Source organism: Trichomycterus rosablanca, chromosome 2, assembly GCF_030014385.1.
Source record: "Trichomycterus rosablanca isolate fTriRos1 chromosome 2, fTriRos1.hap1, whole genome shotgun sequence".
NCBI lineage: Eukaryota > Metazoa > Chordata > Actinopteri > Siluriformes > Trichomycteridae > Trichomycterus > Trichomycterus rosablanca.
In genome coordinates, this window is record NC_085989.1 from 7,008,817 (window position 1) to 7,031,660 (window position 22,844).

The following is a 22,844-nucleotide window of genomic DNA, read 5'->3' on the forward strand; positions in this document are numbered from 1 at the left end:
AATACAAATGAAATAAATAAATAAATATCAATAATAATAATTATCATTATTATTTATTACATATAATTATTACATATATTATTATTGTATATTGTATTTAGGCCATTTACTGTTGTCAGTTGCATTCTGTTTATGTATTCTTATGATGTATCAATTGTAGTCCAGCTGTTCCAAATGATTGGTCATATCTAAGAAAGTCATAGGTGGTGCCGCCGCTCAGGTGGCGCAGCGATAAAACACACCCTGAACACCAGAGCTGCGATCTCGAATACATCGTATCGAATCTCGGCTCTGCCTGCCGGCTTGGCTGAGCGGCCACATGAACAACGATTGGCCTGTTGTTCAGATAGGGTCTCTCTCATAACTTATGCAATTACGACCTCTGCTGGCTGATTGATGGTGATTGCACAGAGACGGGAAAAGAGTGCTGTCAGGGTGTGTCTCTCCGTACACAGTGCTGATCCACATTGCACTCGTCAAAGTGTAGGTGACAAAATACATACGGCTGCTGCCCACTTGTTGGAGGGGACGTGGGTTAGCTTCGTTCTCCTCAATCAGAGCCTGGGTCAGCTTTAGTGGAGAGGAAGCATGACGCAATCGGGCAATTGGACGTGCCAAAAAGGGAGAAAATGCATAAACAAAATATTTAAAAAAAGAAAGTCATAGGTGGGTCCACTAGGGCCCACAATTTACACTTTATTGTCAGGATCAAGTCATGAAAACAGAGCAAGAACATTAAAAAGAACATTAAACAGTAAATAAGGCTTCTCAGGATTGCAGTAGCCCTAAACATTTTGAAATGGAAGAGGATAGATACTGTTAAAAGGGTACAAGTTTGGGCCTTTGTTAGGGAGGTAAAGAAGATCTCTGCAGCAATCCATAAATCAAGTTTTTATCAATCAAGTAGCAGGACGGAAGGTACTGTTATGTTGGAATTTCCTACACAGCATATTAAAGAAAGAGATTCTTTGATTCTTTGTAATAAGAGCATAAGCATGTCTGCCAAAAAAAGGTGGAAGCATCATTATACTGAGGTGCTTCTCAGGAGTATGGACAGGAAGACTGGTAAGAACTGAGGGACTGATTAATACAGGAACATCATTCAGGAAAAGGCTTCTGCAGAGTGCATACAAACTCACACTGGCTAACATTTCACCTTCCAACATCATCTGAAGCATACAGCTAAAAGAACAAGGGAAGGCTTCAGGGCAGGTCTCTGAAAGTCCTTCAGAGGCCAGGCCGGGCCATAGCTCAGACTTAAACTGGATGGCAAATGTCTGGGAACTGTCATTCTCAGAACCCTCTACAGATGTTCAAAGTGGTTTGCGTGCAAAAAGTCAAGGGGTCTAAATATTTTCTCTGAATCCTTTATAAATGATGCTGTAGATCAGATTGTTTTTAGGTCACTGTAGGGAAGTTGTGTAACGTACTGCAGAATTAACTAAAGCTCTGCTCATGATGTATCCCAAACTTAAATTCCCAGTGAACCTGTGCTAGGCTATAGATTTACCACAACCCTATGCAAAAAAAACCAAAAATGGTTACTGTTAATACACTGGCTAATTACGTTGGCTAACTTTTAGCAAAAAAAATGCTAGTTACTCTCTTTAGATGTATTTAGACACATGACCATGAGTTTGTTGGATATCCTTTCATAAAACAAATGGGATCACAAGACTTTGAAGCATTCAGTCAAAACAGATTTGTATGGCTGGGCACTGATGTTGGTCAAGAAAGCCTCAATTTATAATATAATAATTGAGTTCATTCCAAAGCTGTTTGGTGGGGCTGAGGTCAGGGGCCAGTCATGCTGGAGCAGGAAGGGGCCTTCCCTAAACTGTTGCCGCAACATTAAAAGCATACAATTTCCTTTATATAATTAATTTATTACACTTGTTAGCAATTGTTGTGGCTAAAACACATGAATTCAATAATTACACAGGGACGTCCCAGTACTTTTTGTCCCAGTACTTGTAGTGTATGTGTTTGATTCTGGTTTGTGTGCAGTATGGGCGCTGGACGAACAGGTTGCTATATTGTCCTGGATGTGATGCTGGATATGGCGGAGTGTGAGGGAGTAGTGGACATCTACAACTGTGTCAAGACACTTTGCTCACGGCGCATCAACATGATTCAAACAGAGGTATTATTATTGTTGTTATTATTATTATTATTATTATTATTTCAGGTATATTATTATTTTTATTATGGATATATTATTATTATTATTATTGTTATTATTATTATTATTATTATTATTATTATTATTATTGTTATTATTATTATTATTATTATTATTATTATTATTATTATTATTTCGGGTATATTATTTTTATTATTATTATTATTATTATTATTCATAGAAACTGCCACTTTATCCTAGTAAGGGTCATGGCGAGTTAGGTTCCACTGGTAAACACTGGGCGCAAAGCAGGACTACCCTGGACAGAGTGCCCCCCATCAGCTGAGATTTGAACCGGGATCTCAACCGTAGAGGGCTAGGGTTATAGACCTCTGTGTTACCAAGTGCTTATTATTATTATAATTATTATTACCATTAAGGCCACTCAGGTGGTGCAGCGGTAAACTGCGCTACCCCACTACCTGGCCTGGGAAGCAGGGTTCAAATCCCTAGAGGTACTTTGGCTGGTCAGGCCACTAGATACAGACGTGATTGGCTACGTCTGATGGCCGAGACCAGAATTGGTTACTGCACTGCACCCCATCATTCCAGAGAATCCGTACCCGCCTCAACCCTGACCAAAATAAAGCAGTGGCTAGCTTACCATCTCAATTTACAGCCTTCTGAGCTACTACACAGGAGTAGCTCAGTGGGAGGAACACAGGGCACTTCTAAGTACCTTTTATTGCAAATATGTAGTCAGGGGAAAAAATAATGAAATAAAAATCTAAACACAAGCAAGTGTTTGACATAAACTGCATGTTGCCTCTGTAATTAACATTAAACACTATATACTTATTAGCAAAAGAAAACAAGAAGTGTTGTTGACTTTGCATGTTCAGATTTGACACGTTTTGACATTAGCTGTACCTCCAGGGTGCTTACTGCTAGTTTTAAATCAAACATGTGGGTTACATTTCTCACATCTTTAATTGCTTTGTCTTTCAGGAGCAATACGTGTTTATTCACGATGCCATTCTGGAGGCGTGTCTGTGTGGGGAGACCTCCATCCCGGTCGGCGAGTTTGCGCTGACCTATAAAGACATGCTGAGGGTCGACACTCAAAGCAACACCTCGCAGCTTAGAGAAGAGTTTCAGGTGAGGGCGTTCGCCGTTGGCGCAAGAAAAATAATGTAAAATGTACAGCATATGGCCAAAAGTATATAGACACCCCTTTTAATTATTTATTTTAGCTGTTTTAGCCACCCCTATTGTTGACAGTGCATATTTTTTTCCTAATCTAGTCATATCAAATCTTTATCTGCATGAGAGAGTCACACATAGTTCCCCATTATCCCCAGTCTCTGTGCTGGCACCATTGACAGTTAGCGGAGGAACGCATGAATTCGAGAACCTTTTAAGAACCCCAAGGGTTCACACAGAACCATGGCACCAATCCTACTGAACACCTTATGAACCCTTTTGGGATAAATTGTAATGTTTATTGTAAGCCAGGCCTTCTCGTCCAACATCAGTGCTTGACTTACAGGTGGGCACAAATTCCCAGACACAATGCTTTTGGTTTTGGAATGGATGTTCAACAAGTTTTGGCTATATGGTGTATATGTAGAAACTGAGACCCAGTTCTTAGGTGATAGGGTTTTGGTGATTGGTAACTGAGGCCTTGCTTACAAAACATTTCCCAATTGATTCCAAATATGTCCAGTGGACCTGTGGTCAGGTGCAGGCCAAATTTGACTTTTAATTAGATACAGTATATACAGTTGCAATGGATGTGGCTGAAACCTATAAACGTAATAATTAAAAAGAGTGTCCAGATACTTTTGACCATGACCATATAGTGTACCTAGTTTGAAACATCCTAGTGCATGTTACAACTGAGGATAGCCCTTTTCCACAATATGTGCTCTTGAGGGGCTGGGCACTGCACAGACGTGATTTGCTGTGTCTGGCGGAAGAGATGGTCAGTGGCTTTCCTGGACTTATATTTGGGGGCGTGTCTAATAGGCACAGTCCTTCTTGTTTAGGAAAGGGGTCTGCAGCAGAAGATAAAATATATATATATATATATATATATATATATATATATAGCCTTCGCTTCACACGTGCATCAATGAGCCTTGGCCGCCCATGACCCTGTTGCCGGTTTACCACTGTTTCTTCCTTGGACCACTTTTGATAGATACTGACCACTGCAGACCGAGAGCTGCAGTTTTGGAAATGCTCTGACCCAGTCATCTAGCCATCACAATTTGGCCCTTGTCAACCCACTAACAGGTGCCATGATGAAGAGATAGTGTTATTTACTTCACCTGTCAGTGATCATAATGTTATGCCCAACATAATGTATGTTATATATATATATTTACTTCTATTGTTGTCAATTCAACACTCTATTTACACCTTTAAATTTTATGTTATATGTTATATATATTCTACAAACTGGGTGCTTTTTCTAGATGATACACCTGATTTTGTACAAAAAGTGTACATATTTTAAGTAACAGTTATTATATTACATTTCATTCAAGCTATTGGGATACTAATAAGTTCAGAAGAGAGACATTTAAAGGCTCAAATATGTCCCCCTGCAAACAAATTACTTTTGGAACAAGAAGATTATACACATTTATCAGCCAAAAGAAGATTCACTATAATGTTTGGCTAATGTTTGTGCTAATGTAGTCAACGGTCCATGCTATCCAGCATCCAAAACAATTCTCAGGACCTCCTACACAAGCCGTAACCTCCCTCCTGTATTCCTGCTGCAGTAATGACTAGGTTGAGTGTATACAATCACGAATTGAAGTTTACACACACTTTTTTTTTTGGTATGCATTTTTTTCCCTTTTTCTCGCGACTTTTAGTGCGTCCAATTGCCCGATTGCATGACGCTTTCTCTCCACTAATGCCAATCCCCGCTCTGATATGAGGAGAACAAAGCTAACCCGTGCCGCCTCCGACACGTGGGCAGCAGCCGTATGCATTTTTCAACTGCACTAGGAGAGTGCTAATGCAGATCAGCACTGTGTACAGAGACACACGCCCTGATCAACGCACTCCTTCCTCGCCCCTGTGCAGGCGCCATAAATCAGCCAGCAGAGGTCGTAGTTGCATCAGCTACGAGGAGACCCTATCCGGCTTACTACTACCCCACCTGTATATGAATAACAGGCCAATCATTTTTTATGTGGCCACTCAGCCCAGCCGGATGGCAGAGCTGAGATTCAATACGATGTATTCGAGATCCCAGCTCCGGTGTGCTAGCGTGTTTTTAGCGCTGGCGCCACCTGAGCAGCAAGTTTACACACACTTGAATAATATTTTTCTCCCCGTAATTCCATTTTCTCAGATTGGATAGGTACATTTCATTGTTTTTCTTTATTGATAATGTATTTGGTTGACTGGGTGGTTAAATAAAAAATACATAAAGTCATTTAAACTGTTCAGTGGTACAACGTTCTGTAATGTCATGTGGCACAACGTTCTGTAATGTCATGTGGCATTGATTTGGTTTGCAAGGGTTGTGTCAGGAAGGGCATCTGGCATAAAAATGGTTCTAAATAAATAAAATAAGCTTTTGCTCATGTGTTATATATTTTACTTAGAAGGCATCTTAACTGCATAGCTGATTATAAACTATAAAAGGTTCAGACAAATAGCAATAAAAACACAGATGACCCAGGGTTCAGGCTAGTTTAGGTTATTCACTAGAACACACACACACACACACACACACACACACACACACACAGGCAGTACTAGACAGAAAACACTTGGTAAAGTTACAAGTTGCCCATGATCCTTAAAATCACCCTTAATAAATTAAAATGTGTGGTTCATTAAAGCAATCTTCCAGTAATTAGCACAATAAGAGAGACACTAAATCATGTGAAATGAGGTGAGTGCAAAACAGTTTGAGCAATTACTTTGCTTTTGGCCTTTAAACCCCAATTCACATCTCAAAAGCTTTTAAACTGTTATTTTAATGCAAAAGCAATAAACGTTCTGGCTCCACGTGTTCTACATGTAGTAAATTTCTCAGATTAATGGGTTCAGTCATATTTCAGCTACATCTGTTAGCAACAGTTGTAGAACGTCGATTGGATTTTGAATGCTGGGCGTGAGCCAGAGTTCTCAATCAACATTAGTGCCGGCTCTTTTGTGTGTGTCTAAATGAGCACAATTTTCCACGTGTATGCTTGAAATAGGTTGGAAAGCCTTCCCAAAGGAGTGGAGGCTGTTAAAGCTGCAAGCTGTACTTTAAATAGTACCTGTGGCTTACCTGTAGGACTGGCACATCTAACAAACTCATGGTGAGGCATCCACGTGTATATAGTGTAAATAACACACAGCTTTAATATTTATTGATCCCTCTTGTGCTGTAGGTGGGGCACAAGGTTTATACTGTTCTCTTGGTGCATAGCCCACATATGCTCACTAAATTGTAAAGAAATTTTAAGGTATGTTAACCTCTCCCTGATCCTAACGTCATATCCAAGAGTTGAGGCTGTTATAGCTTCAAGACAGGGGTATGTGAGCTACTCCAATTAATGCCTGTTGCTTTAGACTGGCATATCTCACAACTCATGGTCAGGTGTCCACATACTTTTGGCCATTTAGGGTAAATATTGTATTTTTTTTGTATTTATTGACCCCTCTTGTGGCGTGGGTGGGGCACTAGGTATTTTGGAACAGGTTTATGGAATGTCATTTTTAATTGATTTACAGAGATCTGAATCTCGCAGGGGGTCAAAATGCTCTCCCCCTAACAGCCTCACTGCAGGAGTCTAGGAGTCAGGCTTGAACTGTTCTCTTGGTGTATAGCCCACATACGCTCACAAAATTGTAGAATTTGAAGAATTTGAAGGTATGTTGACCTCTCCCTGATCCTAACGTCATACCCACTTATGTCATACCCAAGAGTGGAGGCTGTTATAGCTTCAAAACAGGGGAAAATTAGCTACTCCAAATAATGCCTGTGGCTTAAGACTGGCATATCTCACAAACTCATGGTCAGGCGTCCACATACTTTTGGCCATTTAGGGTAAGTAACATTATTTTTTGACTATTTAGTGACCCCTTTTCCACTGTAGGTGGGGCACAGAGTATTTTGGAACAGGTTTATGGAATTAGTCATTTTTAATTGATTTACAAAGATCTAAATCTTGCAGGGGGTCAAAATGTTCTCCACCTTAACAGCCTTATTGCAAGAGTCTGGGAGTCAGGCTTGTACTGTTCTCTTGGTGTATGGCGCACGTTGGTGTTAGAGCTGCAAGAAAGTTTGAAGTTGTGAACCTATGGTTAGGTGTCCACAAACTTTGAGCCACTTTTAATTTCTCTGACTAACTTGATTGTGTTGACTGTGTTTTGCACCGTCAGACCCTGAACTCTGTGACGCCTCACCTAGACGTGGAGGAGTGCAGTGTATCACTGCTGCCCAGGAACCGGGAGAAGAACAGGAGTATGGACGTGCTTCCTCCTGACCGGGCCCTGGCCTTCCTCGTCTCTACCGAGGTGGACAGCAGTGACTACATCAACGCAGCCCTGATGGACAGTTTCCTCCGGCCAGCTACCTTGGTGGTGACGCCTCATCCACTGCCCAACACCACCGCTGATTTCTGGAGACTGGTGTTCGACTATGGCTGCACCTCGATCGTCATGCTTAACCAGCTCAACCAGTCCAACTCTGCGTGGGTGTGTGGTGCTTCAAATTGATCCTCGTTAATGTGGGGTAAAATTCACCTGCATCTTCCTGGTAGCCAGAGATGAGAGCAGGCTGGGGTTTTGAGCGTTGCCTCAACGGTTGTTGAGTTCTTACTTGAAGTCATGTTGTCCCGTGCCATGTTGTTTACCTACAGAGTACAGAGACCTTCATCTGATACAGAGTACAATCCAAACCCAACAGTCAGTTAGGTAGTGGATGCTGGATCCTCTGATGAACAGTCCAGGATCATAACCACTAAGCCACCATTGCACTCATCATGCAAACTCCACACAGAAAGGACCTGGACTGCCCCACCTGGGGATCAAACCCAGGACCTTCTTGCTGTGAGGCGACAGTGCTACCCATATCAGCCATAACATTATGACCACCTTCCTAATATTGTGTTGGTCCCCCTTTTGCTGCCAAAACAGCCCTGCAACTGTGATGTACTGTGTATACTGACACCTTTCTATCAGAACCAGCATTAACTTCTTCAGCAGTTTGAGCTACAGTAGCTCGTCTGTTGGATCGGACCACACTGGCCAGCCTTCGCTCCCCACGTGCATTAGTGAGCCTTGGCCACCCATGACCCTGTCGCCGGTTTACCACTGTTTCTGCCTTGGACCACTTTTAATAGATACTGACCACTGTAGACCGGGAACACCCCACAAGAGCTGCAGTTTTGGAGATGCTCTGACCCAGTCGTCTAGCCATCACAATTTGGCTCTTGTCAAATTCTCAAATCCTTACGCTCGATAATGTTATGCCTGATCGGTGTATACTACTTTAATAATAATAATAAGAAGAAGAAGAACAACAACAACAACAACACAACAACGTTACTACTACTACTAATTATCATTATTATTATTATTATTATTATTATTATATTGGCAGTAATAGTAAAGTAATATTTGTAATATTTGTATTATTTAATATCATACTACAACTACTAATAACAGTAATAATAAATAATAATAATAATTAAATAAATACATTAATACATAAATAAATAAAATAGAAATCAATGGTGTCATTAATAAAGCATCAAGCATTACAATAGTTTATATACATACTTAATCACTTGTTCACATGATATACTAATTCTAATAATTTTAATTTTTATTAACCAGTTTATTCTAGTTAGAGTAGCAGCAGGTCAGGTTTTAGCAAGGAACACTGGGTACCAGGCAGGAACACCCTTGGACAGGGCACCAGTCCATTGCAGGTCTTCACCAACCTCAGACAAGGTCAATCATGTTTGTGTGGTCACCCAGTCGGCTGTTAGCACTGCTGAGGTTGGAATCCGGATCTCAAAGGTGGTGTGCTAGTAATAATAATAATAATTATTATTATTATTATTATTATTATTATACATTCATGTCCCTTTTACATTATTGCTCATAGTTTCATTCCAGTGACTGCTGTCATGTTGCTAAATGGACATCAGATTAATGTGTTAGATCAACTTAAACATGCAGTCTTTGTTCTTAAAATGACTTTCAGGTCTAGGAAAGTAAACTGTTCATGCTCAATTACAGTTTGCATTGATCTATATTTTCGGCATTTGCTGTTTTGAAAAACTCAATCCCTCGTAGACCTTGTTAGTAAATTACCTTGCAGGTGGTATTCAGTCTGCTGTTTTTTTAAACTGATGTGGACCTTTAAAGCGGGTCCAGAAAGACTTTGCATTTAGCTTGTTAGATGTCTTGTTGTGTGGGTTTCATTCGTTGATAAATTGGCTGAGGAGAAAGTAGTGGCAAGTAGAGCAAACAGATAATTAGACTGAGCCACAAATGGCGGTGGCCTAAAAGTATGTACTGTAGACACCTCTCCTATTTATTGAGTTCTGGTGTTTCAGCCATTTGCATTACACTTACATTATCTTACATTGTCTTATCCAGAGTGACTTAGTGTAAACATTTCCCTACTCTAGTTTAAGTAGACAACAGCCCAGGGATACAGAGATGCTGATCTTTGGACTGCAAAACTAGTGGCTCGGAGGCTGCGTGGTACAGAGCGGGGTGTGATGAGTTCTCCAAGGTAGCTTGGGGCTGGTCCATTTTTGGCTTTGTAGGCGAGCATCATGATGTTAAACTGAATGTGGGCAGCTACAGGAAGGCAGTGAAGAGAACGCAGCAGTGGGGTGATGTGGAAGTGATTAGGTTGCTGTTTAGGTTGGGGGGCAGCTGCTTACTGAATGAGTTGCAGGGGTTTAATGGTAAACATGGGAGTGCTTGCCAGGGAGGAGTTGCAGCAATACAACTGTGAGATTACAAGTGATTGGACAAGAATCTGAGTGGCTTTCGTAGAGTGAAATGGTCCAAATCTTCTTGATGTTGTAGAGGAGGAATCAGAATGACCTTGTCCCATTGCTTAGATGTAATATAATTGATTTAATGTTACTGATTTTAAGTTTAAGCTTTTAATTCATGGTAACAGTTTGGGGAAGCCTCATTTTAGTAAATAAAGACGCAGTTTGATGAGTTTGCCATAGAGGAGCTTGAGTTTCCTTCACAGTGCCCTAACCTCAATGCTCATTAAACACCTTTCCGAATAAATGAAAGTAGTGGAGTTCATGTTCAAGTTGGGCATAACATGAACCATTTTTGGACTAGTGTTTGTCTGTAGGTCTCAGAGGAATTAGAAATGACTAAACTGAATTTTCTGCAATGACAGACATTTATATTAGAATTGACCCAAAGCGACTTTATACAATACATGCAATTGAGGGTGGCATGGCTTACTCAAGGGCCCAACAGTGGCAACCTGGCAGCGGTGGGGTTTGATCCAACAGCCTTATGATTACTAGTCCAGAACTTTGACTTCAAAGCTACCTAGTAAAGTGCACATTTTATTATTGTTTTATTTTGTATTTTTTAGCCCACTCTCATGTAGTCAGGCTACATTTGAAAGACTGACTGTCTTCTAGGTGGCATTTAGGGCACAATGCTGTGTTTAGGTGTGTTTTTTGTCCTCCATTACCTATGTACGTGGGTGGCTCAAAAATAGTTGTTTCCACTCTTTCATCAACCTGTCACTCACCTCACTCCGTAGCTTTTGTCCCTGTCACTTTCTGGCATCACGTATTGGATTAGTGTGTGCACACCCTGTCTGAGAGTGTGTACATGTGACAGTGTGTGTGTTTACGATTGTGCCGAGAACCCCTCGTGTATGCAAATATATATTTTCTCTCTCTGCCATGTTAATAGGCTTTCATCACTGTGACGAGACATTAAAGCACCTTGCCAACTCGCTTTCATTCTAAGCTTTTTATCTGTTGCTCGGTTCTGAATTAAATGTAGCATTTAATGCAAAACCTACAGCTGCCGCACGACTCCAGAGACCCACACTATGGTCCTCTCTGTACAAATACGGAAGGTTTGAAATTAATCTATTTGTTTGGCATTTTGGTCACGTAAGTACACAAAACCACAGTTTTAGGAAGGCTCGAAAGTTATGTCCAGTGTGGAGGTTTTGGAGTATTCTGTTATCCAAGAAAAATAAAATAAAATTAAATAAACACTAAATAAATAATAAAAAAGATAATAATAATAATAATATGATTTAAAAAAAAAAACAATAATCAAGCAAATAATAAATACTTAAACAAATAATCAACATGTTGGTCACATACCTACACAAAACCCCAGTTTTAGGAAGGCTCGAAGAAAAAGGCCAGTGTGGAGGTTTCTGAAAATCCTGTTCTATAAAAAAAAAAAAGAAAAATACATTAAATAAAAATTAATAATATATGAAATATAATAATAATAATAATATAAATAATAAAAGATTATTTAAAAACAATAATTTAATAAATAAATAAAAAAAAAATCACAGATACACAAAATCACAGTTTTAGGAAGGCTTAAAAGTAAAGTGGAGGTTTCTGAGAATTCTGTTCAAGAAAAGAATAAATAGAAAAATAAATATATTCAATTAACTGTTATTAAATAATAATAATAATAATAATAATATTTAAAAAATTCAAATTAGTAATAAAAGTTTTTTATAAAAAAAACAAATCAGTAATGAAGCAAATATTGCAATTAATAATTTGATATTTTGGTCACAACTACACAAAATCACAGTTTTAGGAAGGCTTGAAAGTAACGTCCATTGTGGAGGTTTCTGAGAATTTTGCTCTCCAAGAAAAAATGAATAAAATTAATTAAAAAAAAGTTATTAAAATAGAAAAAGAAATAATAATAATTTACAAAATTAGTTAATAATAAAACAGTATTAACAAAGTCCCTCGCCCCCACTTCAATGGGTAAGCACGGTGCCCTCCACCCCCTTCTGAGGCACTCCTCCACCAGCTCCATGTATTTGCCTCTCTTCCTTTCGTTGGCCTCCTCCATCCGTTCTTCCCAAGATACTGTCAGCTCCAGTATGACCACCTGCTTTGACATATCCGAAACTAGCACAATGCCTGGCCTAAGAGTGGTTTTGATGATGTTCTCTGGGAATTTAAGTTGCTTGCCCAGGTCCACCCTCAGTTGCCAGTCATGTGCTGTGCCTAGGAGGCCTGCTTGAGTTCTCGGCTCGGGTTTGGGATGTTCACCAGCTCCAGCACAAATGTGACATCACACCGTGATGGTCTATGGCACTTGGCCTGGTCGATGGCGCTGCAGATGTGCTCAGCTATTACCTTCAGCACATGGTCATGTCGCCAGCGGACACGCCCTTTCCCAATTTAGAACTTTCTCCACAATTAAATGGATAATCTAAGTTGCTGTATGTATATTTAGACCCAGCAGTTTGTAAGGAAAACATGTTATATTATATATGAAATATAATAATAATAATAATAATAATAATAATATAAATAATAAAAGATTATTTAAAAACAATAATTTAATAAATAAATTAAAAAAAAATCACAGATACACAAAATCACAGTTTTAGGAAGGCTTAAAAGTAAAGTGGAGGTTTCTGAGAATTCTGTTCAAGAAAAGAATAAATAGAAAAATAAATATATTCAATTAACTGTTATTAAATAATAATAATAATAATAATAATATTTAAAAAATTCAAATTAGTAATAAAAGTTTTTTATAAAAAAAACAAATCAGTAATGAAGCAAATATTGCAATTAATAATTTGATATTTTGGTCACAACTACACAAAATCACAGTTTTAGGAAGGCTTGAAAGTAACGTCCATTGTGGAGGTTTCTGAGAATTTTGCTCTCCAAGAAAAAATGAATACAATTAATTAAAAAAAAGTTATTAAAATAGAAAAAGAAATAATAATAATTTACAAAATTAGTTAATAATAAAACAGTATTAAAAAACTGGTTTCTGTAAAATTCTGTTCTCCAAGGAAAAAAATAAAATAAATAAAAGGTAAAATAAATAAATAAATAAATTATAAATAATAAAATCAATTAATAAAAAAGGATAAAAAAAACTAATTAAATCCTTAATTTACCATTTACATTTTAACATGAAACTTTGCGCCACAATACACTGTACTCAGTTCTACCCATCAGTCCACCTAGTAGTTCATGTATTACACAGTATGCATTTTAATCAAGAAGTGCAAACCTGACCATTTGTGTGATTCCAGCTTGCAGTGCGATCAATTTTAATCAGTCTAGATTTTTTAAACCAGCTGGACATTGAAAGCAGTGCAGTAGCAATCAGAAACTATTTTGTACCTCCAGTTTCCCCAGAATTTTTTTCCTTCTGCAACAGAGTAATGCAACGTTCTAAACTGGCCATTAATTTAAAAAAAAATGCAGTTTGCTTTTACTTTTTATTCATTTTTACACTGCTGTTAGTGGGTTTATATTCCCCAAAAATGTGTTGCCCTTTTTTCAGATCATAATGTAATTTTGCACAGTTCTGCATACAAGGGCAATTTGACATTTGCAGTATTTTAATAGAATCCTCTCCCACATGCACTACGATCAAAGACTATTACAAATGTGTAATGCTTTTTTTTTTTCCAATGACTAATGGCAGAAAATATTAACACGTACAGAGGAGCATGCTATGCTCTCTGTATTTCTGTACAACTTGTCCTGATTAGTCAACCATACTGTGAAAGTTGTTTTTGCAGTGGCAAGGAAGTGAAGTGACTCCCCATCCAGCCTTTTTTCTGTTGGATGCAGTAAAGTGTGTGTCCGTTGCACCACCAATACTTAGACTACATAGACTGTTGATGTATTAATTGATGTATGGCTTTCTCTTCACTTAATACAGTTTCAGGTTGCATTTTTGAAGCAGTGGTGGAGTGTGTTAAATGACAATGGTTTTCCGAGCCTATGTAGCTTTAGTTAGGACAGTAGCATGACAGTTTCTCACACAGTGCCATCTAAGGGCTTAAAGATCAGACATTAACAGCAGTTTCTGACCGTGCCCTTCTCGAACTGAGATTCTCAGAAATTCCTGGTTGTTTTTTACAATATTGTGGATGGTAGATGGAGAAAGATCTAAATTTGCACTACTGCATAAAGAAATATACTTTTTGAAGCGAAGTTTGGCACAAAGTGGCTACCCATGAATTATCTCTGATGGAAACCACTGAGCCTTTGGTGGACTAAATTTTGATACCCGTTGCATTATTATTTTACATGCTCAGTGTGAAATGTCCTGGCATTTTGGGGATTTATTCAAGTGGTAGAGCTTTGCACTACCCATTTTGCACCATCCAAACTTTGGGAGTGTTGCAGGTATCAAAGTAAAAATGTGTTTTATTCACAAAATACAATCAAGTTGGTGTGTCAATGCAAGCCAAGCTCTATTCTTAAACTTTTTGGTGGTTTAATAATTTTGTTTTTGTTATTAATTAATTATTAATTAATTTAATGTATTTTTTTAATAAATACATTTATTTATTTATTTATTTAATAAATGTATTTATTTATTTATAACTTATTTATTATCATATGTATTATACCTATATATTTATTTATTTTGCATTTTACAAGTTTGTATATTCTATAATGGGTGCAATCAAACCAGTCCTATTTATATAAATGGATAAAAATGTGACTTAAATGTAATTAAAATTAAAGTTAGATCAATTTATTTGTTTGCATGATACATCTAGTGATGCACATGGACACATCATCAGTGATTGTACCTGGGGTCATAGGGTGTTTCGGGTCTTTCAACTACAGACACCCTCACCCAGGGAGTGACCCGACCGGTAGTGATCAGTTCCCAGCCTGTGTCCAAGTAGCAATAGCCCTTGGTTTATCCCTCCTAATCCACAACCATCTTGAAGCTTTCTCTGCTGCTTCTGAAGCTTGTCTGATGGCTTTCCTTTTCTGTGCTACCCAGGATGCTATAAGCTTTGCAAAGTGACCTTCCTGCAAAGTCCCTCGCCCCCACTTCAATGGGTAAGCACGGTGCCCTCCACCCCCTTCTGAGGCACTCCTCCACCAGCTCCATGTATTTGCCTCTCTTCCTTTCGTTGGCCTCCTCCATCCGTTCTTCCCAAGATACTGTCAGCTCCAGTATGACCACCTGCTTTGACATATCCGAAACTAGCACAATGCCTGGCCTAAGAGTGGTTTTGATGATGTTCTCTGGGAATTTAAGTTGCTTGCCCAGGTCCACCCTCAGTTGCCAGTCATGTGCTGTGCCTAGGAGGCCTGCTTGAGTTCTCGGCTCGGGTTTGGGATGTTCACCAGCTCCAGCACAAATGTGACATCACACCGTGATGGTCTATGGCACTTGGCCTGGTCGATGGCGCTGCAGATGTGCTCAGCTATTACCTTCAGCACATGGTCATGTCGCCAGCGGACACGCCCTTTCCCAATTTAGAACTTTCTCCACAATTAAATGGATAATCTAAGTTGCTGTATGTATATTTAGACCCAGCAGTTTGTAAGGAAAACATGAAACCATGTTGGCCAAGGCTTCAATGTACCTCTAGCTTCTAACTCTTAAAGCCTTCTACTCTACCTCATCTCATTCACACACAGGTTGGTTTTATTGCGTTTAAAGCCCCGGCAGACTGACAGCATGAAAACGGATTTAGACCTCCTCTATCGCTCACGGCTATAAGTGAAAATTAATTGACACATCGAGGAAATCTTTAGAAATGAGCTCCGATTGAAATGGAAAATAGAGCCGATATGGTGAAATAAACGGAATATTTGACACGGTGGTGGCACAAATGAATTCTATCCTTCGATTAACAGCTTTTTGTGCCCCTTTGCATCAGACGTCATTTTCCATTTTGTCATTTTTTAACGAGCTCAGAGCTTCCTCTCCGTCCTCACTTCTTATCTTATTAGTTTTTTCTTTGCTTTAGTGAACAGTTCTTTTCAGTTTTTAATCTACTCCGTGTCAAATGCAAATTTCAGCTTAAATATGCTTTAAAAATACCAGTGGTTCTCATTTCTTTTTTTTTCTTTTTTTTTTTTGCTTTTAGACCCCCCTGTATTCAAAAAAAAAAAAAAAAAAAATCTGGTACCCCTAGACACAGGTTATGATATTACGTCTTACACATTCAGCAAGGATTACATGATTTACTCATGATAAATTTGATAAATCCATGATGGTGTATTATTTTGGTATTTTCTGATTGGCATTTTTTAGTGGGATCTGCATCAACAACTGAATCAGAATCTTTGGTAGTTGATGTCTGTGACCTTTGAGAATGGACACATTTGATGTGCCCACCACAAAAGTACAAACACCCATAAAATAGATCTATATGGCAGCACAAACGCTCTCCCATTTGCCAATAGCCTATTGATTTTCCCACCCCATCATGTGTGATTCTTTTTTACTCTTCTCAATAAAAATGTAACGGGACTCCAAACTAGGCTCACTGAGGCCCCCTAGTCTATGCCACAGCCCCCTGGTACACATTGTACATGATGTTTTCTAGGATAAATGTACATATACAAAAATCAATCAATAAGCTTTGCCAGGTGTTACCAGACTCACCATCTTCTGATCTAATGATACTAAAATAAATTAGTATTTAATCAATGATGGATCTTCAAAAATGGTGAGGGTGGGAGGAGTAGTAATCGGTCACGTCTGAGAGACAGAGAGAGAGAGAGCTTATAGTCTGGATTTATCTGATTTCCAGCAGAAGTGCAGAAACTTTTTGAAGAACCATTATTTTATATTATGACTGATGAATTGAGATCTGGAGTTAATTTTATTAGATATTGAGGTTAAATTCAGACATTTTAGAGGGTTCAATAAGAATTTTTTAGGGCTTTGAATCTGACTCCTGGTATTATTTTTCTCTCTCTCTTTCTCAGCCTTGTCTTCAGTATTGGCCTGAGACTGGGATGCAGCAGTTTGGTCCCATGACGGTAGAATTACTCTCCAGATCCACTGATGATGATACAATCACACGACTGTTTAGAGTCAATAACATCACACGGGTAAGTCTGTAAAGCAAAATACACAGATCAGCCATAACATTAAAGCCAGCTCCTTGTTTTTACACTCACTGTTCATTTTATCACCTCCACTTACCATATAGAGGCACTTTGTAGTTCTACAATTACTGACTGTAGTCACTGTAGGACCACCACAGAGCAGGTATTATTCGGGTGGTGGGTCATTCTCAGCACTGCAGTGACACTGACATGGTGGTGGTGTGTTAGTGTGTGTTGTGCTGGTATGAGTGGATCAGACACAGCAGCGCTGCTGGACTTTTTAAACACCTCACTGTCACTGCTGGACCGAGAATAGTCCACCAACCAAAAATATACAGCCAACAGCGCCCCATGGGCAGCATCCTGTGACCACTGATGAAGGTCTAGAAAATGACCAACTCAAACAGCAGCAATAGATGAGCGATCGTCTCTGACTTTACATCTACAAGGTGAACCAACTAGGTAGGAATGTCTAATAGAGTGGACAGTAAGTGGACACAGTATTTATAAACTCCAGCAGCGCTCCAGTGTCACTGCAGTGCTGAGAATGCTCTGTGGTGGTCATGGGAGAGTCCTGACCATTGAAGAACAGCATGAAAGGAGCTAACAAAGCACGCAGAGAAACAGATGGACTACAGTCAGTAATTGTAGAACAAAGTGCTTCTATATGGTAAGTGGAGCTGATAAAATGGACAGTGAGTGTAGAAACAAGGAGGTGGTTTTAATGTTATGGCTGATCAGTGTACACACACTCACTGATAATGTAATAGACACAAGTGTTTAAGTTACACAAGTACTTGTTCTTGGTGTTGCAGCTGCCGGAGGGTCATCTTGTGGTGCGCCATTTCCAGTTCCTGCGCTGGTCAGCCTACCGGGATATACCGGACTCCAAAAAGGCCTTCCTTACTCTTCTGGCCCAAGTCCACAAGTGGCAGAGGGAGTGTGGTGATGGTCGCATCGTTGTTCACTGCCTGTGAGTCTCTCCAAGCTTATTTCTTAACAGATACATAACTGATGAATAAATACACCTAAGCAATGAATCCTTACTGTTTTCTTATTTCAAAATTAAGGATTACATACATATACTATATATACACACACACACACACACACACACACACACACACACAAGTATGGCAGGTGCAGCAATGTTGTTGGGGAATTTAAATTCTTCAATGTCAGTGCTGGTTGAGTAAAGCTATTTAAATGTGGGAAGATTAGGAAGAACTTTTTGGTTTTAACAGACAGTTTTGCAGATATGACGAGTTCAAAGCCTTTAACCCCAATTCTCTTCATCCGTCAACATCCTGAGGCAGTGATTTTACTTTACTGCATGGACGCTTTTTGCCCACTTTCTACCTCATTGCTTTTGAATTTCCCAGTGCATCATCTCTTGGAAGTGCTGAAGATGTCTATTTACTTTGGTTGCTCCCACAGCTGCATAAATGCTTATGGCACAAGCTTTGATAGCAGCTGCTTTATTCAGAGTAGCATAGCAGTGCTGTAATGTATTAAATTACCACCTTAAATTGCATATCAGACACACAGCGGAAATATATGCATATATGTATATATATATATATATATATATATATATATACAGTGTATCACAAAAGTGAGTACACCCCTCACATTTCTGCAAATATTTCATTATATATTTTCATGGGACAACACTATAGACATGAAACTTGGATATAAGTTAGAGTAGTCAGTGTACAGCTTGAATAGCAGTGTAGATTTACTGTCTTCTCAAAATAACTCAACACACAGCCATTAATGTCTAAATAGCTGGCAACATAAGTGAGTACACCCCACAGTGAACATGTCCAAATTGTGCCCAAATGTGTCGTTGTCCCTCCCTGGTGTCATGTGTCAAGGTCCCAGGTGTAAATGGGGAGCAGGGCTGTTAAATTTGGTGTTTTGGGTACAATTCTCTCATACTGGCCACTGGATATTCAACATGGCACCTCATGGCAAAGAACTCTCTGAGGATGTGAGAAATAGAATTGTTGCTCTCCACAAAGATGGCCTGGGCTATAAGAAGATTGCTAACACCCTGAAACTGAGCTACAGCATGGTGGCCAAGGTCATACAGCGGTTTTCCAGGACAGGTTCCACTCGGAACAGGCTTCGCCAGGGTCGACCAAAGAAGTTGAGTCCACGTGTTCGGCGTCATATCCAGAGGTTGGCTTTAAAAAATAGACACATGAGTGCTGCCAGCATTGCTGCAGAGGTTGAAGACGTGGGAGGTCAGCCTGTCAGTGCTCAGACCATACGCCGCACACTGCATCAACTCGGTCTGCATGGTCGTCATCCCAGAAGGAAGCTGACGCACAAGAAAGCCCGCAAACAGTTTGCTGAAGACAAGCAGTCCAAGAACATGGATTACTGAAATGCCCTGTGGTCTGACGAGACCAAGATAAACTTGTTTGGCTCAGATGGTGTCCAGCATGTGTGGCGGCGCCCTGGTGAGAAGTACCAAGACAACTGTATCTTGCCTACAGTCAAGCATGGTGGTGGTAGCATCATGGTCTTGGGCTGCATGAGTGTTGCTGGCACTGGGGAGCTGCGGTTCATTGAGGGAAACATGAATTCCAACATGTACTGTGACATTCTGAAACAGAGCATGATCCCCTCCCTTCGAAAACTGGGCCTCATGGCAGTTTTCCAACAGGATAACGACCCCAAACACAACCTCCAAGATGACAACTGCCTTGCTGAGGAAGCTGAAGGTAAAGGTGATGGACTAAACCCAATTGAGCACCTGTGGCGCATCCTCAAGTAGAAGGTGGAGGAGTTCAAGGTGTCTAACATCCACCAGCTCCGTGATGTCATCATGGAGGAGTGGAAGAGGATTCCAGTAGCAACCTGTGCAGCTCTGTTGAATTCCATGCCCAGGAGGGTTAAGGCAGTGCTGGATAATAATGGTGGTCACACAAAATATTGACACTTTGGGCACAATTTGGACATGTTCACTGTGGGGTGTACTCACTTATGTTGCCAGCCATTTAGACATTAATGGCTGTGTGTTGAGTTATTTTCAGAAGACAGTAAATCTACACTGCTATACAAGTTGTACACTGACTACTCTAAGTTATATCCAAGTTTCATGTCTATAGTGTTGTCCCATGAAAAGATATAATGAAATATTTGCAGAAATGTGAGGGGTGTACTCACTTTTGTGATACACTGTATATACACACACACACACACACACACACACTGATCAGGCATAACATTATGATCACCTTTCTAATATTGTGTTGGTCCCCCTGATGCACTGTGTATACTGAACACTGCAGACCAGGAACACCCCACAAGAGCTGCAGGTTTGGAGATGCTTTTACCCAGTCCCTGGTCAAACTCGCTCAAATCCTCACGCTTGTCCATTTTTCCTGCTTCTAACACATCAACTTTGAGGATAAAATGTTCATATAATATAGCCGAATATATCCCACCCACTAACAGGTGCCGTGATGAAGAGATAATCAGTGTTATGCCTGGACGATGTATAGCAGCCTCCGCTCTTTTTTTTTTAGCTTATTTGTATAGTTACACACATGTACAATTACTTCAGTCTCAATCATTATAAAATGTACTAAGTAACATGTGACTGTGTTTCAGGAATGGAGGAGGGCGCAGTGGTACCTTCTGTGCATGTACTATATTGATGGAGATGATGGGGCACCACAGCATGGTGGATGTCTTCTACGCCGTCAAGACTCTCCGCAATTCCAAGCCCAACATGGTGGAGACAATGGTAAACACCTAAAATACACCTAGCATATTTTGCTTTAAAAATTCATAAAATGCATAAAACTTAATAACAGTAATAAATGTGATGTGTGCAGAAAAGAAAACTTTACAAGCACCATCTAATTGTTGGATTTAATCATTGCTTTCTTTTCCTCTACATTCTAGGAGCAGTATCGCTTCTGTTATGATCTGGTCCTGGATTACCTGGACTGCCTAGAAGTCAGATAACACCTTAGTCCAGACACCAGAGTCCAGCACATCAATGGAAGAGGAAAAGTTCTTACAAGGCTGTGGCTTGAATCTCCTTTCCTTCACTGGCCTATAAGGCTTGGATGAATGAACCCTTTTGTTGACCTTCTCCTTTTGTGAAAATGGAAACGCAAGCGTAGGTGCAGGCATGACGGACAATACGTGGTTCTTACACCTTTGACCTATATGATCATTTCTTTTCTTTTCATATCGTCCCTTACCTTTGTTTATCATGCAAGAAATATTTCCATGAGAGACTACTGGGGAAGGGCCTGTCTCTACACCTGTAAGGTAAAAGCCAATTTTTCGAATCATGAATCAAGTTCGATTAATTGATTCTGATTCCTTAGCCAATCTGCCTTATTCACATAGTAAGAAGTGCATATCATATTCTGACGATGCCAAGATGCAGTGACTAAACAAGCATTCTTGTGTATTTAGAGTATGTGTGTTCTTAGGTCCTCTACATTGTACCCTGAAAGAGACAATAGTAAAAAAAACCTGATTTAAATAGACCATTTTAAGGTGGACCTCCAGGCAGCATCAGTATTTTAGCCAGCAGTGCAGAAGAGATGCAAAGGTGGTACTTCGGTTTGATTAAATCATCGTTCTTATGTAAATACCACAGATATTTTGCAGAACCGTTTCTCGATGTTGTCTCCGATGTGCCAATGCATTCTTCTTTTGTGCCTGTGTGTTAAAAAGAGGGCCACTTATGCATCTGCATGCCTGTTGTACTGTGCGTGTCCATTGCGATGTGATCGGGTCAAACTGCATTGGGCATCTTACACAGCATACTCGCTTTCATCAAGACTAATGTAAACATTTGAAAACAATGTAATAAAAAAAATGCTATCGTGGGAACAAGGTGAGGCGCTCACCATGATTTGCTTTTTAAATTTATATTTATTGTTTGTGTTTTCTTTTTTAAAATAGTATAAAATATGAAGAAATAAAATGTTGATTTTATCTTGCTTGCTTGGTTTGATTTTATATATTTAAAACTATAAAAAACACCTATTAGAAACACCTGTTTATTTAAAAAGACATTTTACAAAAAAATAAATAAATAACAGTCAAGAAATAAATAATTTTAATTTTTAATCTTTACTTTTAATTGCCAAAATCAAACAGAATAAATAAGCTAACATTTTATTTCCACTTTGAATCATCTTCTGTATGACTTGAAATTTGCCCTCTATGTCCTCCAAAAACAGGCACAAAAATGTAGTACATCAAGCCCCAACCATGTTTGCATTTGCATGATTGCCTTTATGATAAAGTATCCACTTAGCCTAGCTGTAGTAAGTCTTTGTTTGTTTATTTGTTATTTGGATTTTAACGTCATGTTTTACACTCTGGTTACATTCATGACAGAAACGGTAGTTACTCATTACACAAGATTCATCACTTCACAAGGTCATATAGAACACAGTCATGGACAATTTAGTAACTCCAATTCACCTCACTTGCATGTCTTTGGACTGTGAGAGGAAACCGGAGCACCCGGAGTAAACCCACACAGACACGGGGAGAACATGCAAACTCCACACAGAAAGGACCTGAACCGCCCCGCCTGGGGATCGAACCCAGGACCTTCTTGCTGTGAGGCGACAGTGCTACCCACT

General features: G+C 39.4%; 1 protein-coding gene across 1 annotated transcript in view; it reads left to right on the top strand.

Annotated features, from left to right (window-relative positions):
• The window catches only part of ptprua (protein tyrosine phosphatase receptor type Ua), a 245,213-nt gene extending 223,028 nt beyond the window's left edge, over positions 1–22,185 (top strand). The window contains exons 23-29 of the mRNA XM_063010511.1: positions 2,008–2,143; positions 3,131–3,280; positions 7,526–7,840; positions 17,089–17,214; positions 18,027–18,184; positions 20,836–20,971; positions 21,133–22,185. Coding sequence (XP_062866581.1) covers positions 2,008–2,143; positions 3,131–3,280; positions 7,526–7,840; positions 17,089–17,214; positions 18,027–18,184; positions 20,836–20,971; positions 21,133–21,195 — 1,084 coding nt within the window. The 3' untranslated portion in view covers positions 21,196–22,185. The remainder of the gene's footprint in view (positions 1–2,007; positions 2,144–3,130; positions 3,281–7,525; positions 7,841–17,088; positions 17,215–18,026; positions 18,185–20,835; positions 20,972–21,132) is intronic.
• Positions 22,186–22,844: the final 659 nt, after the last annotated feature.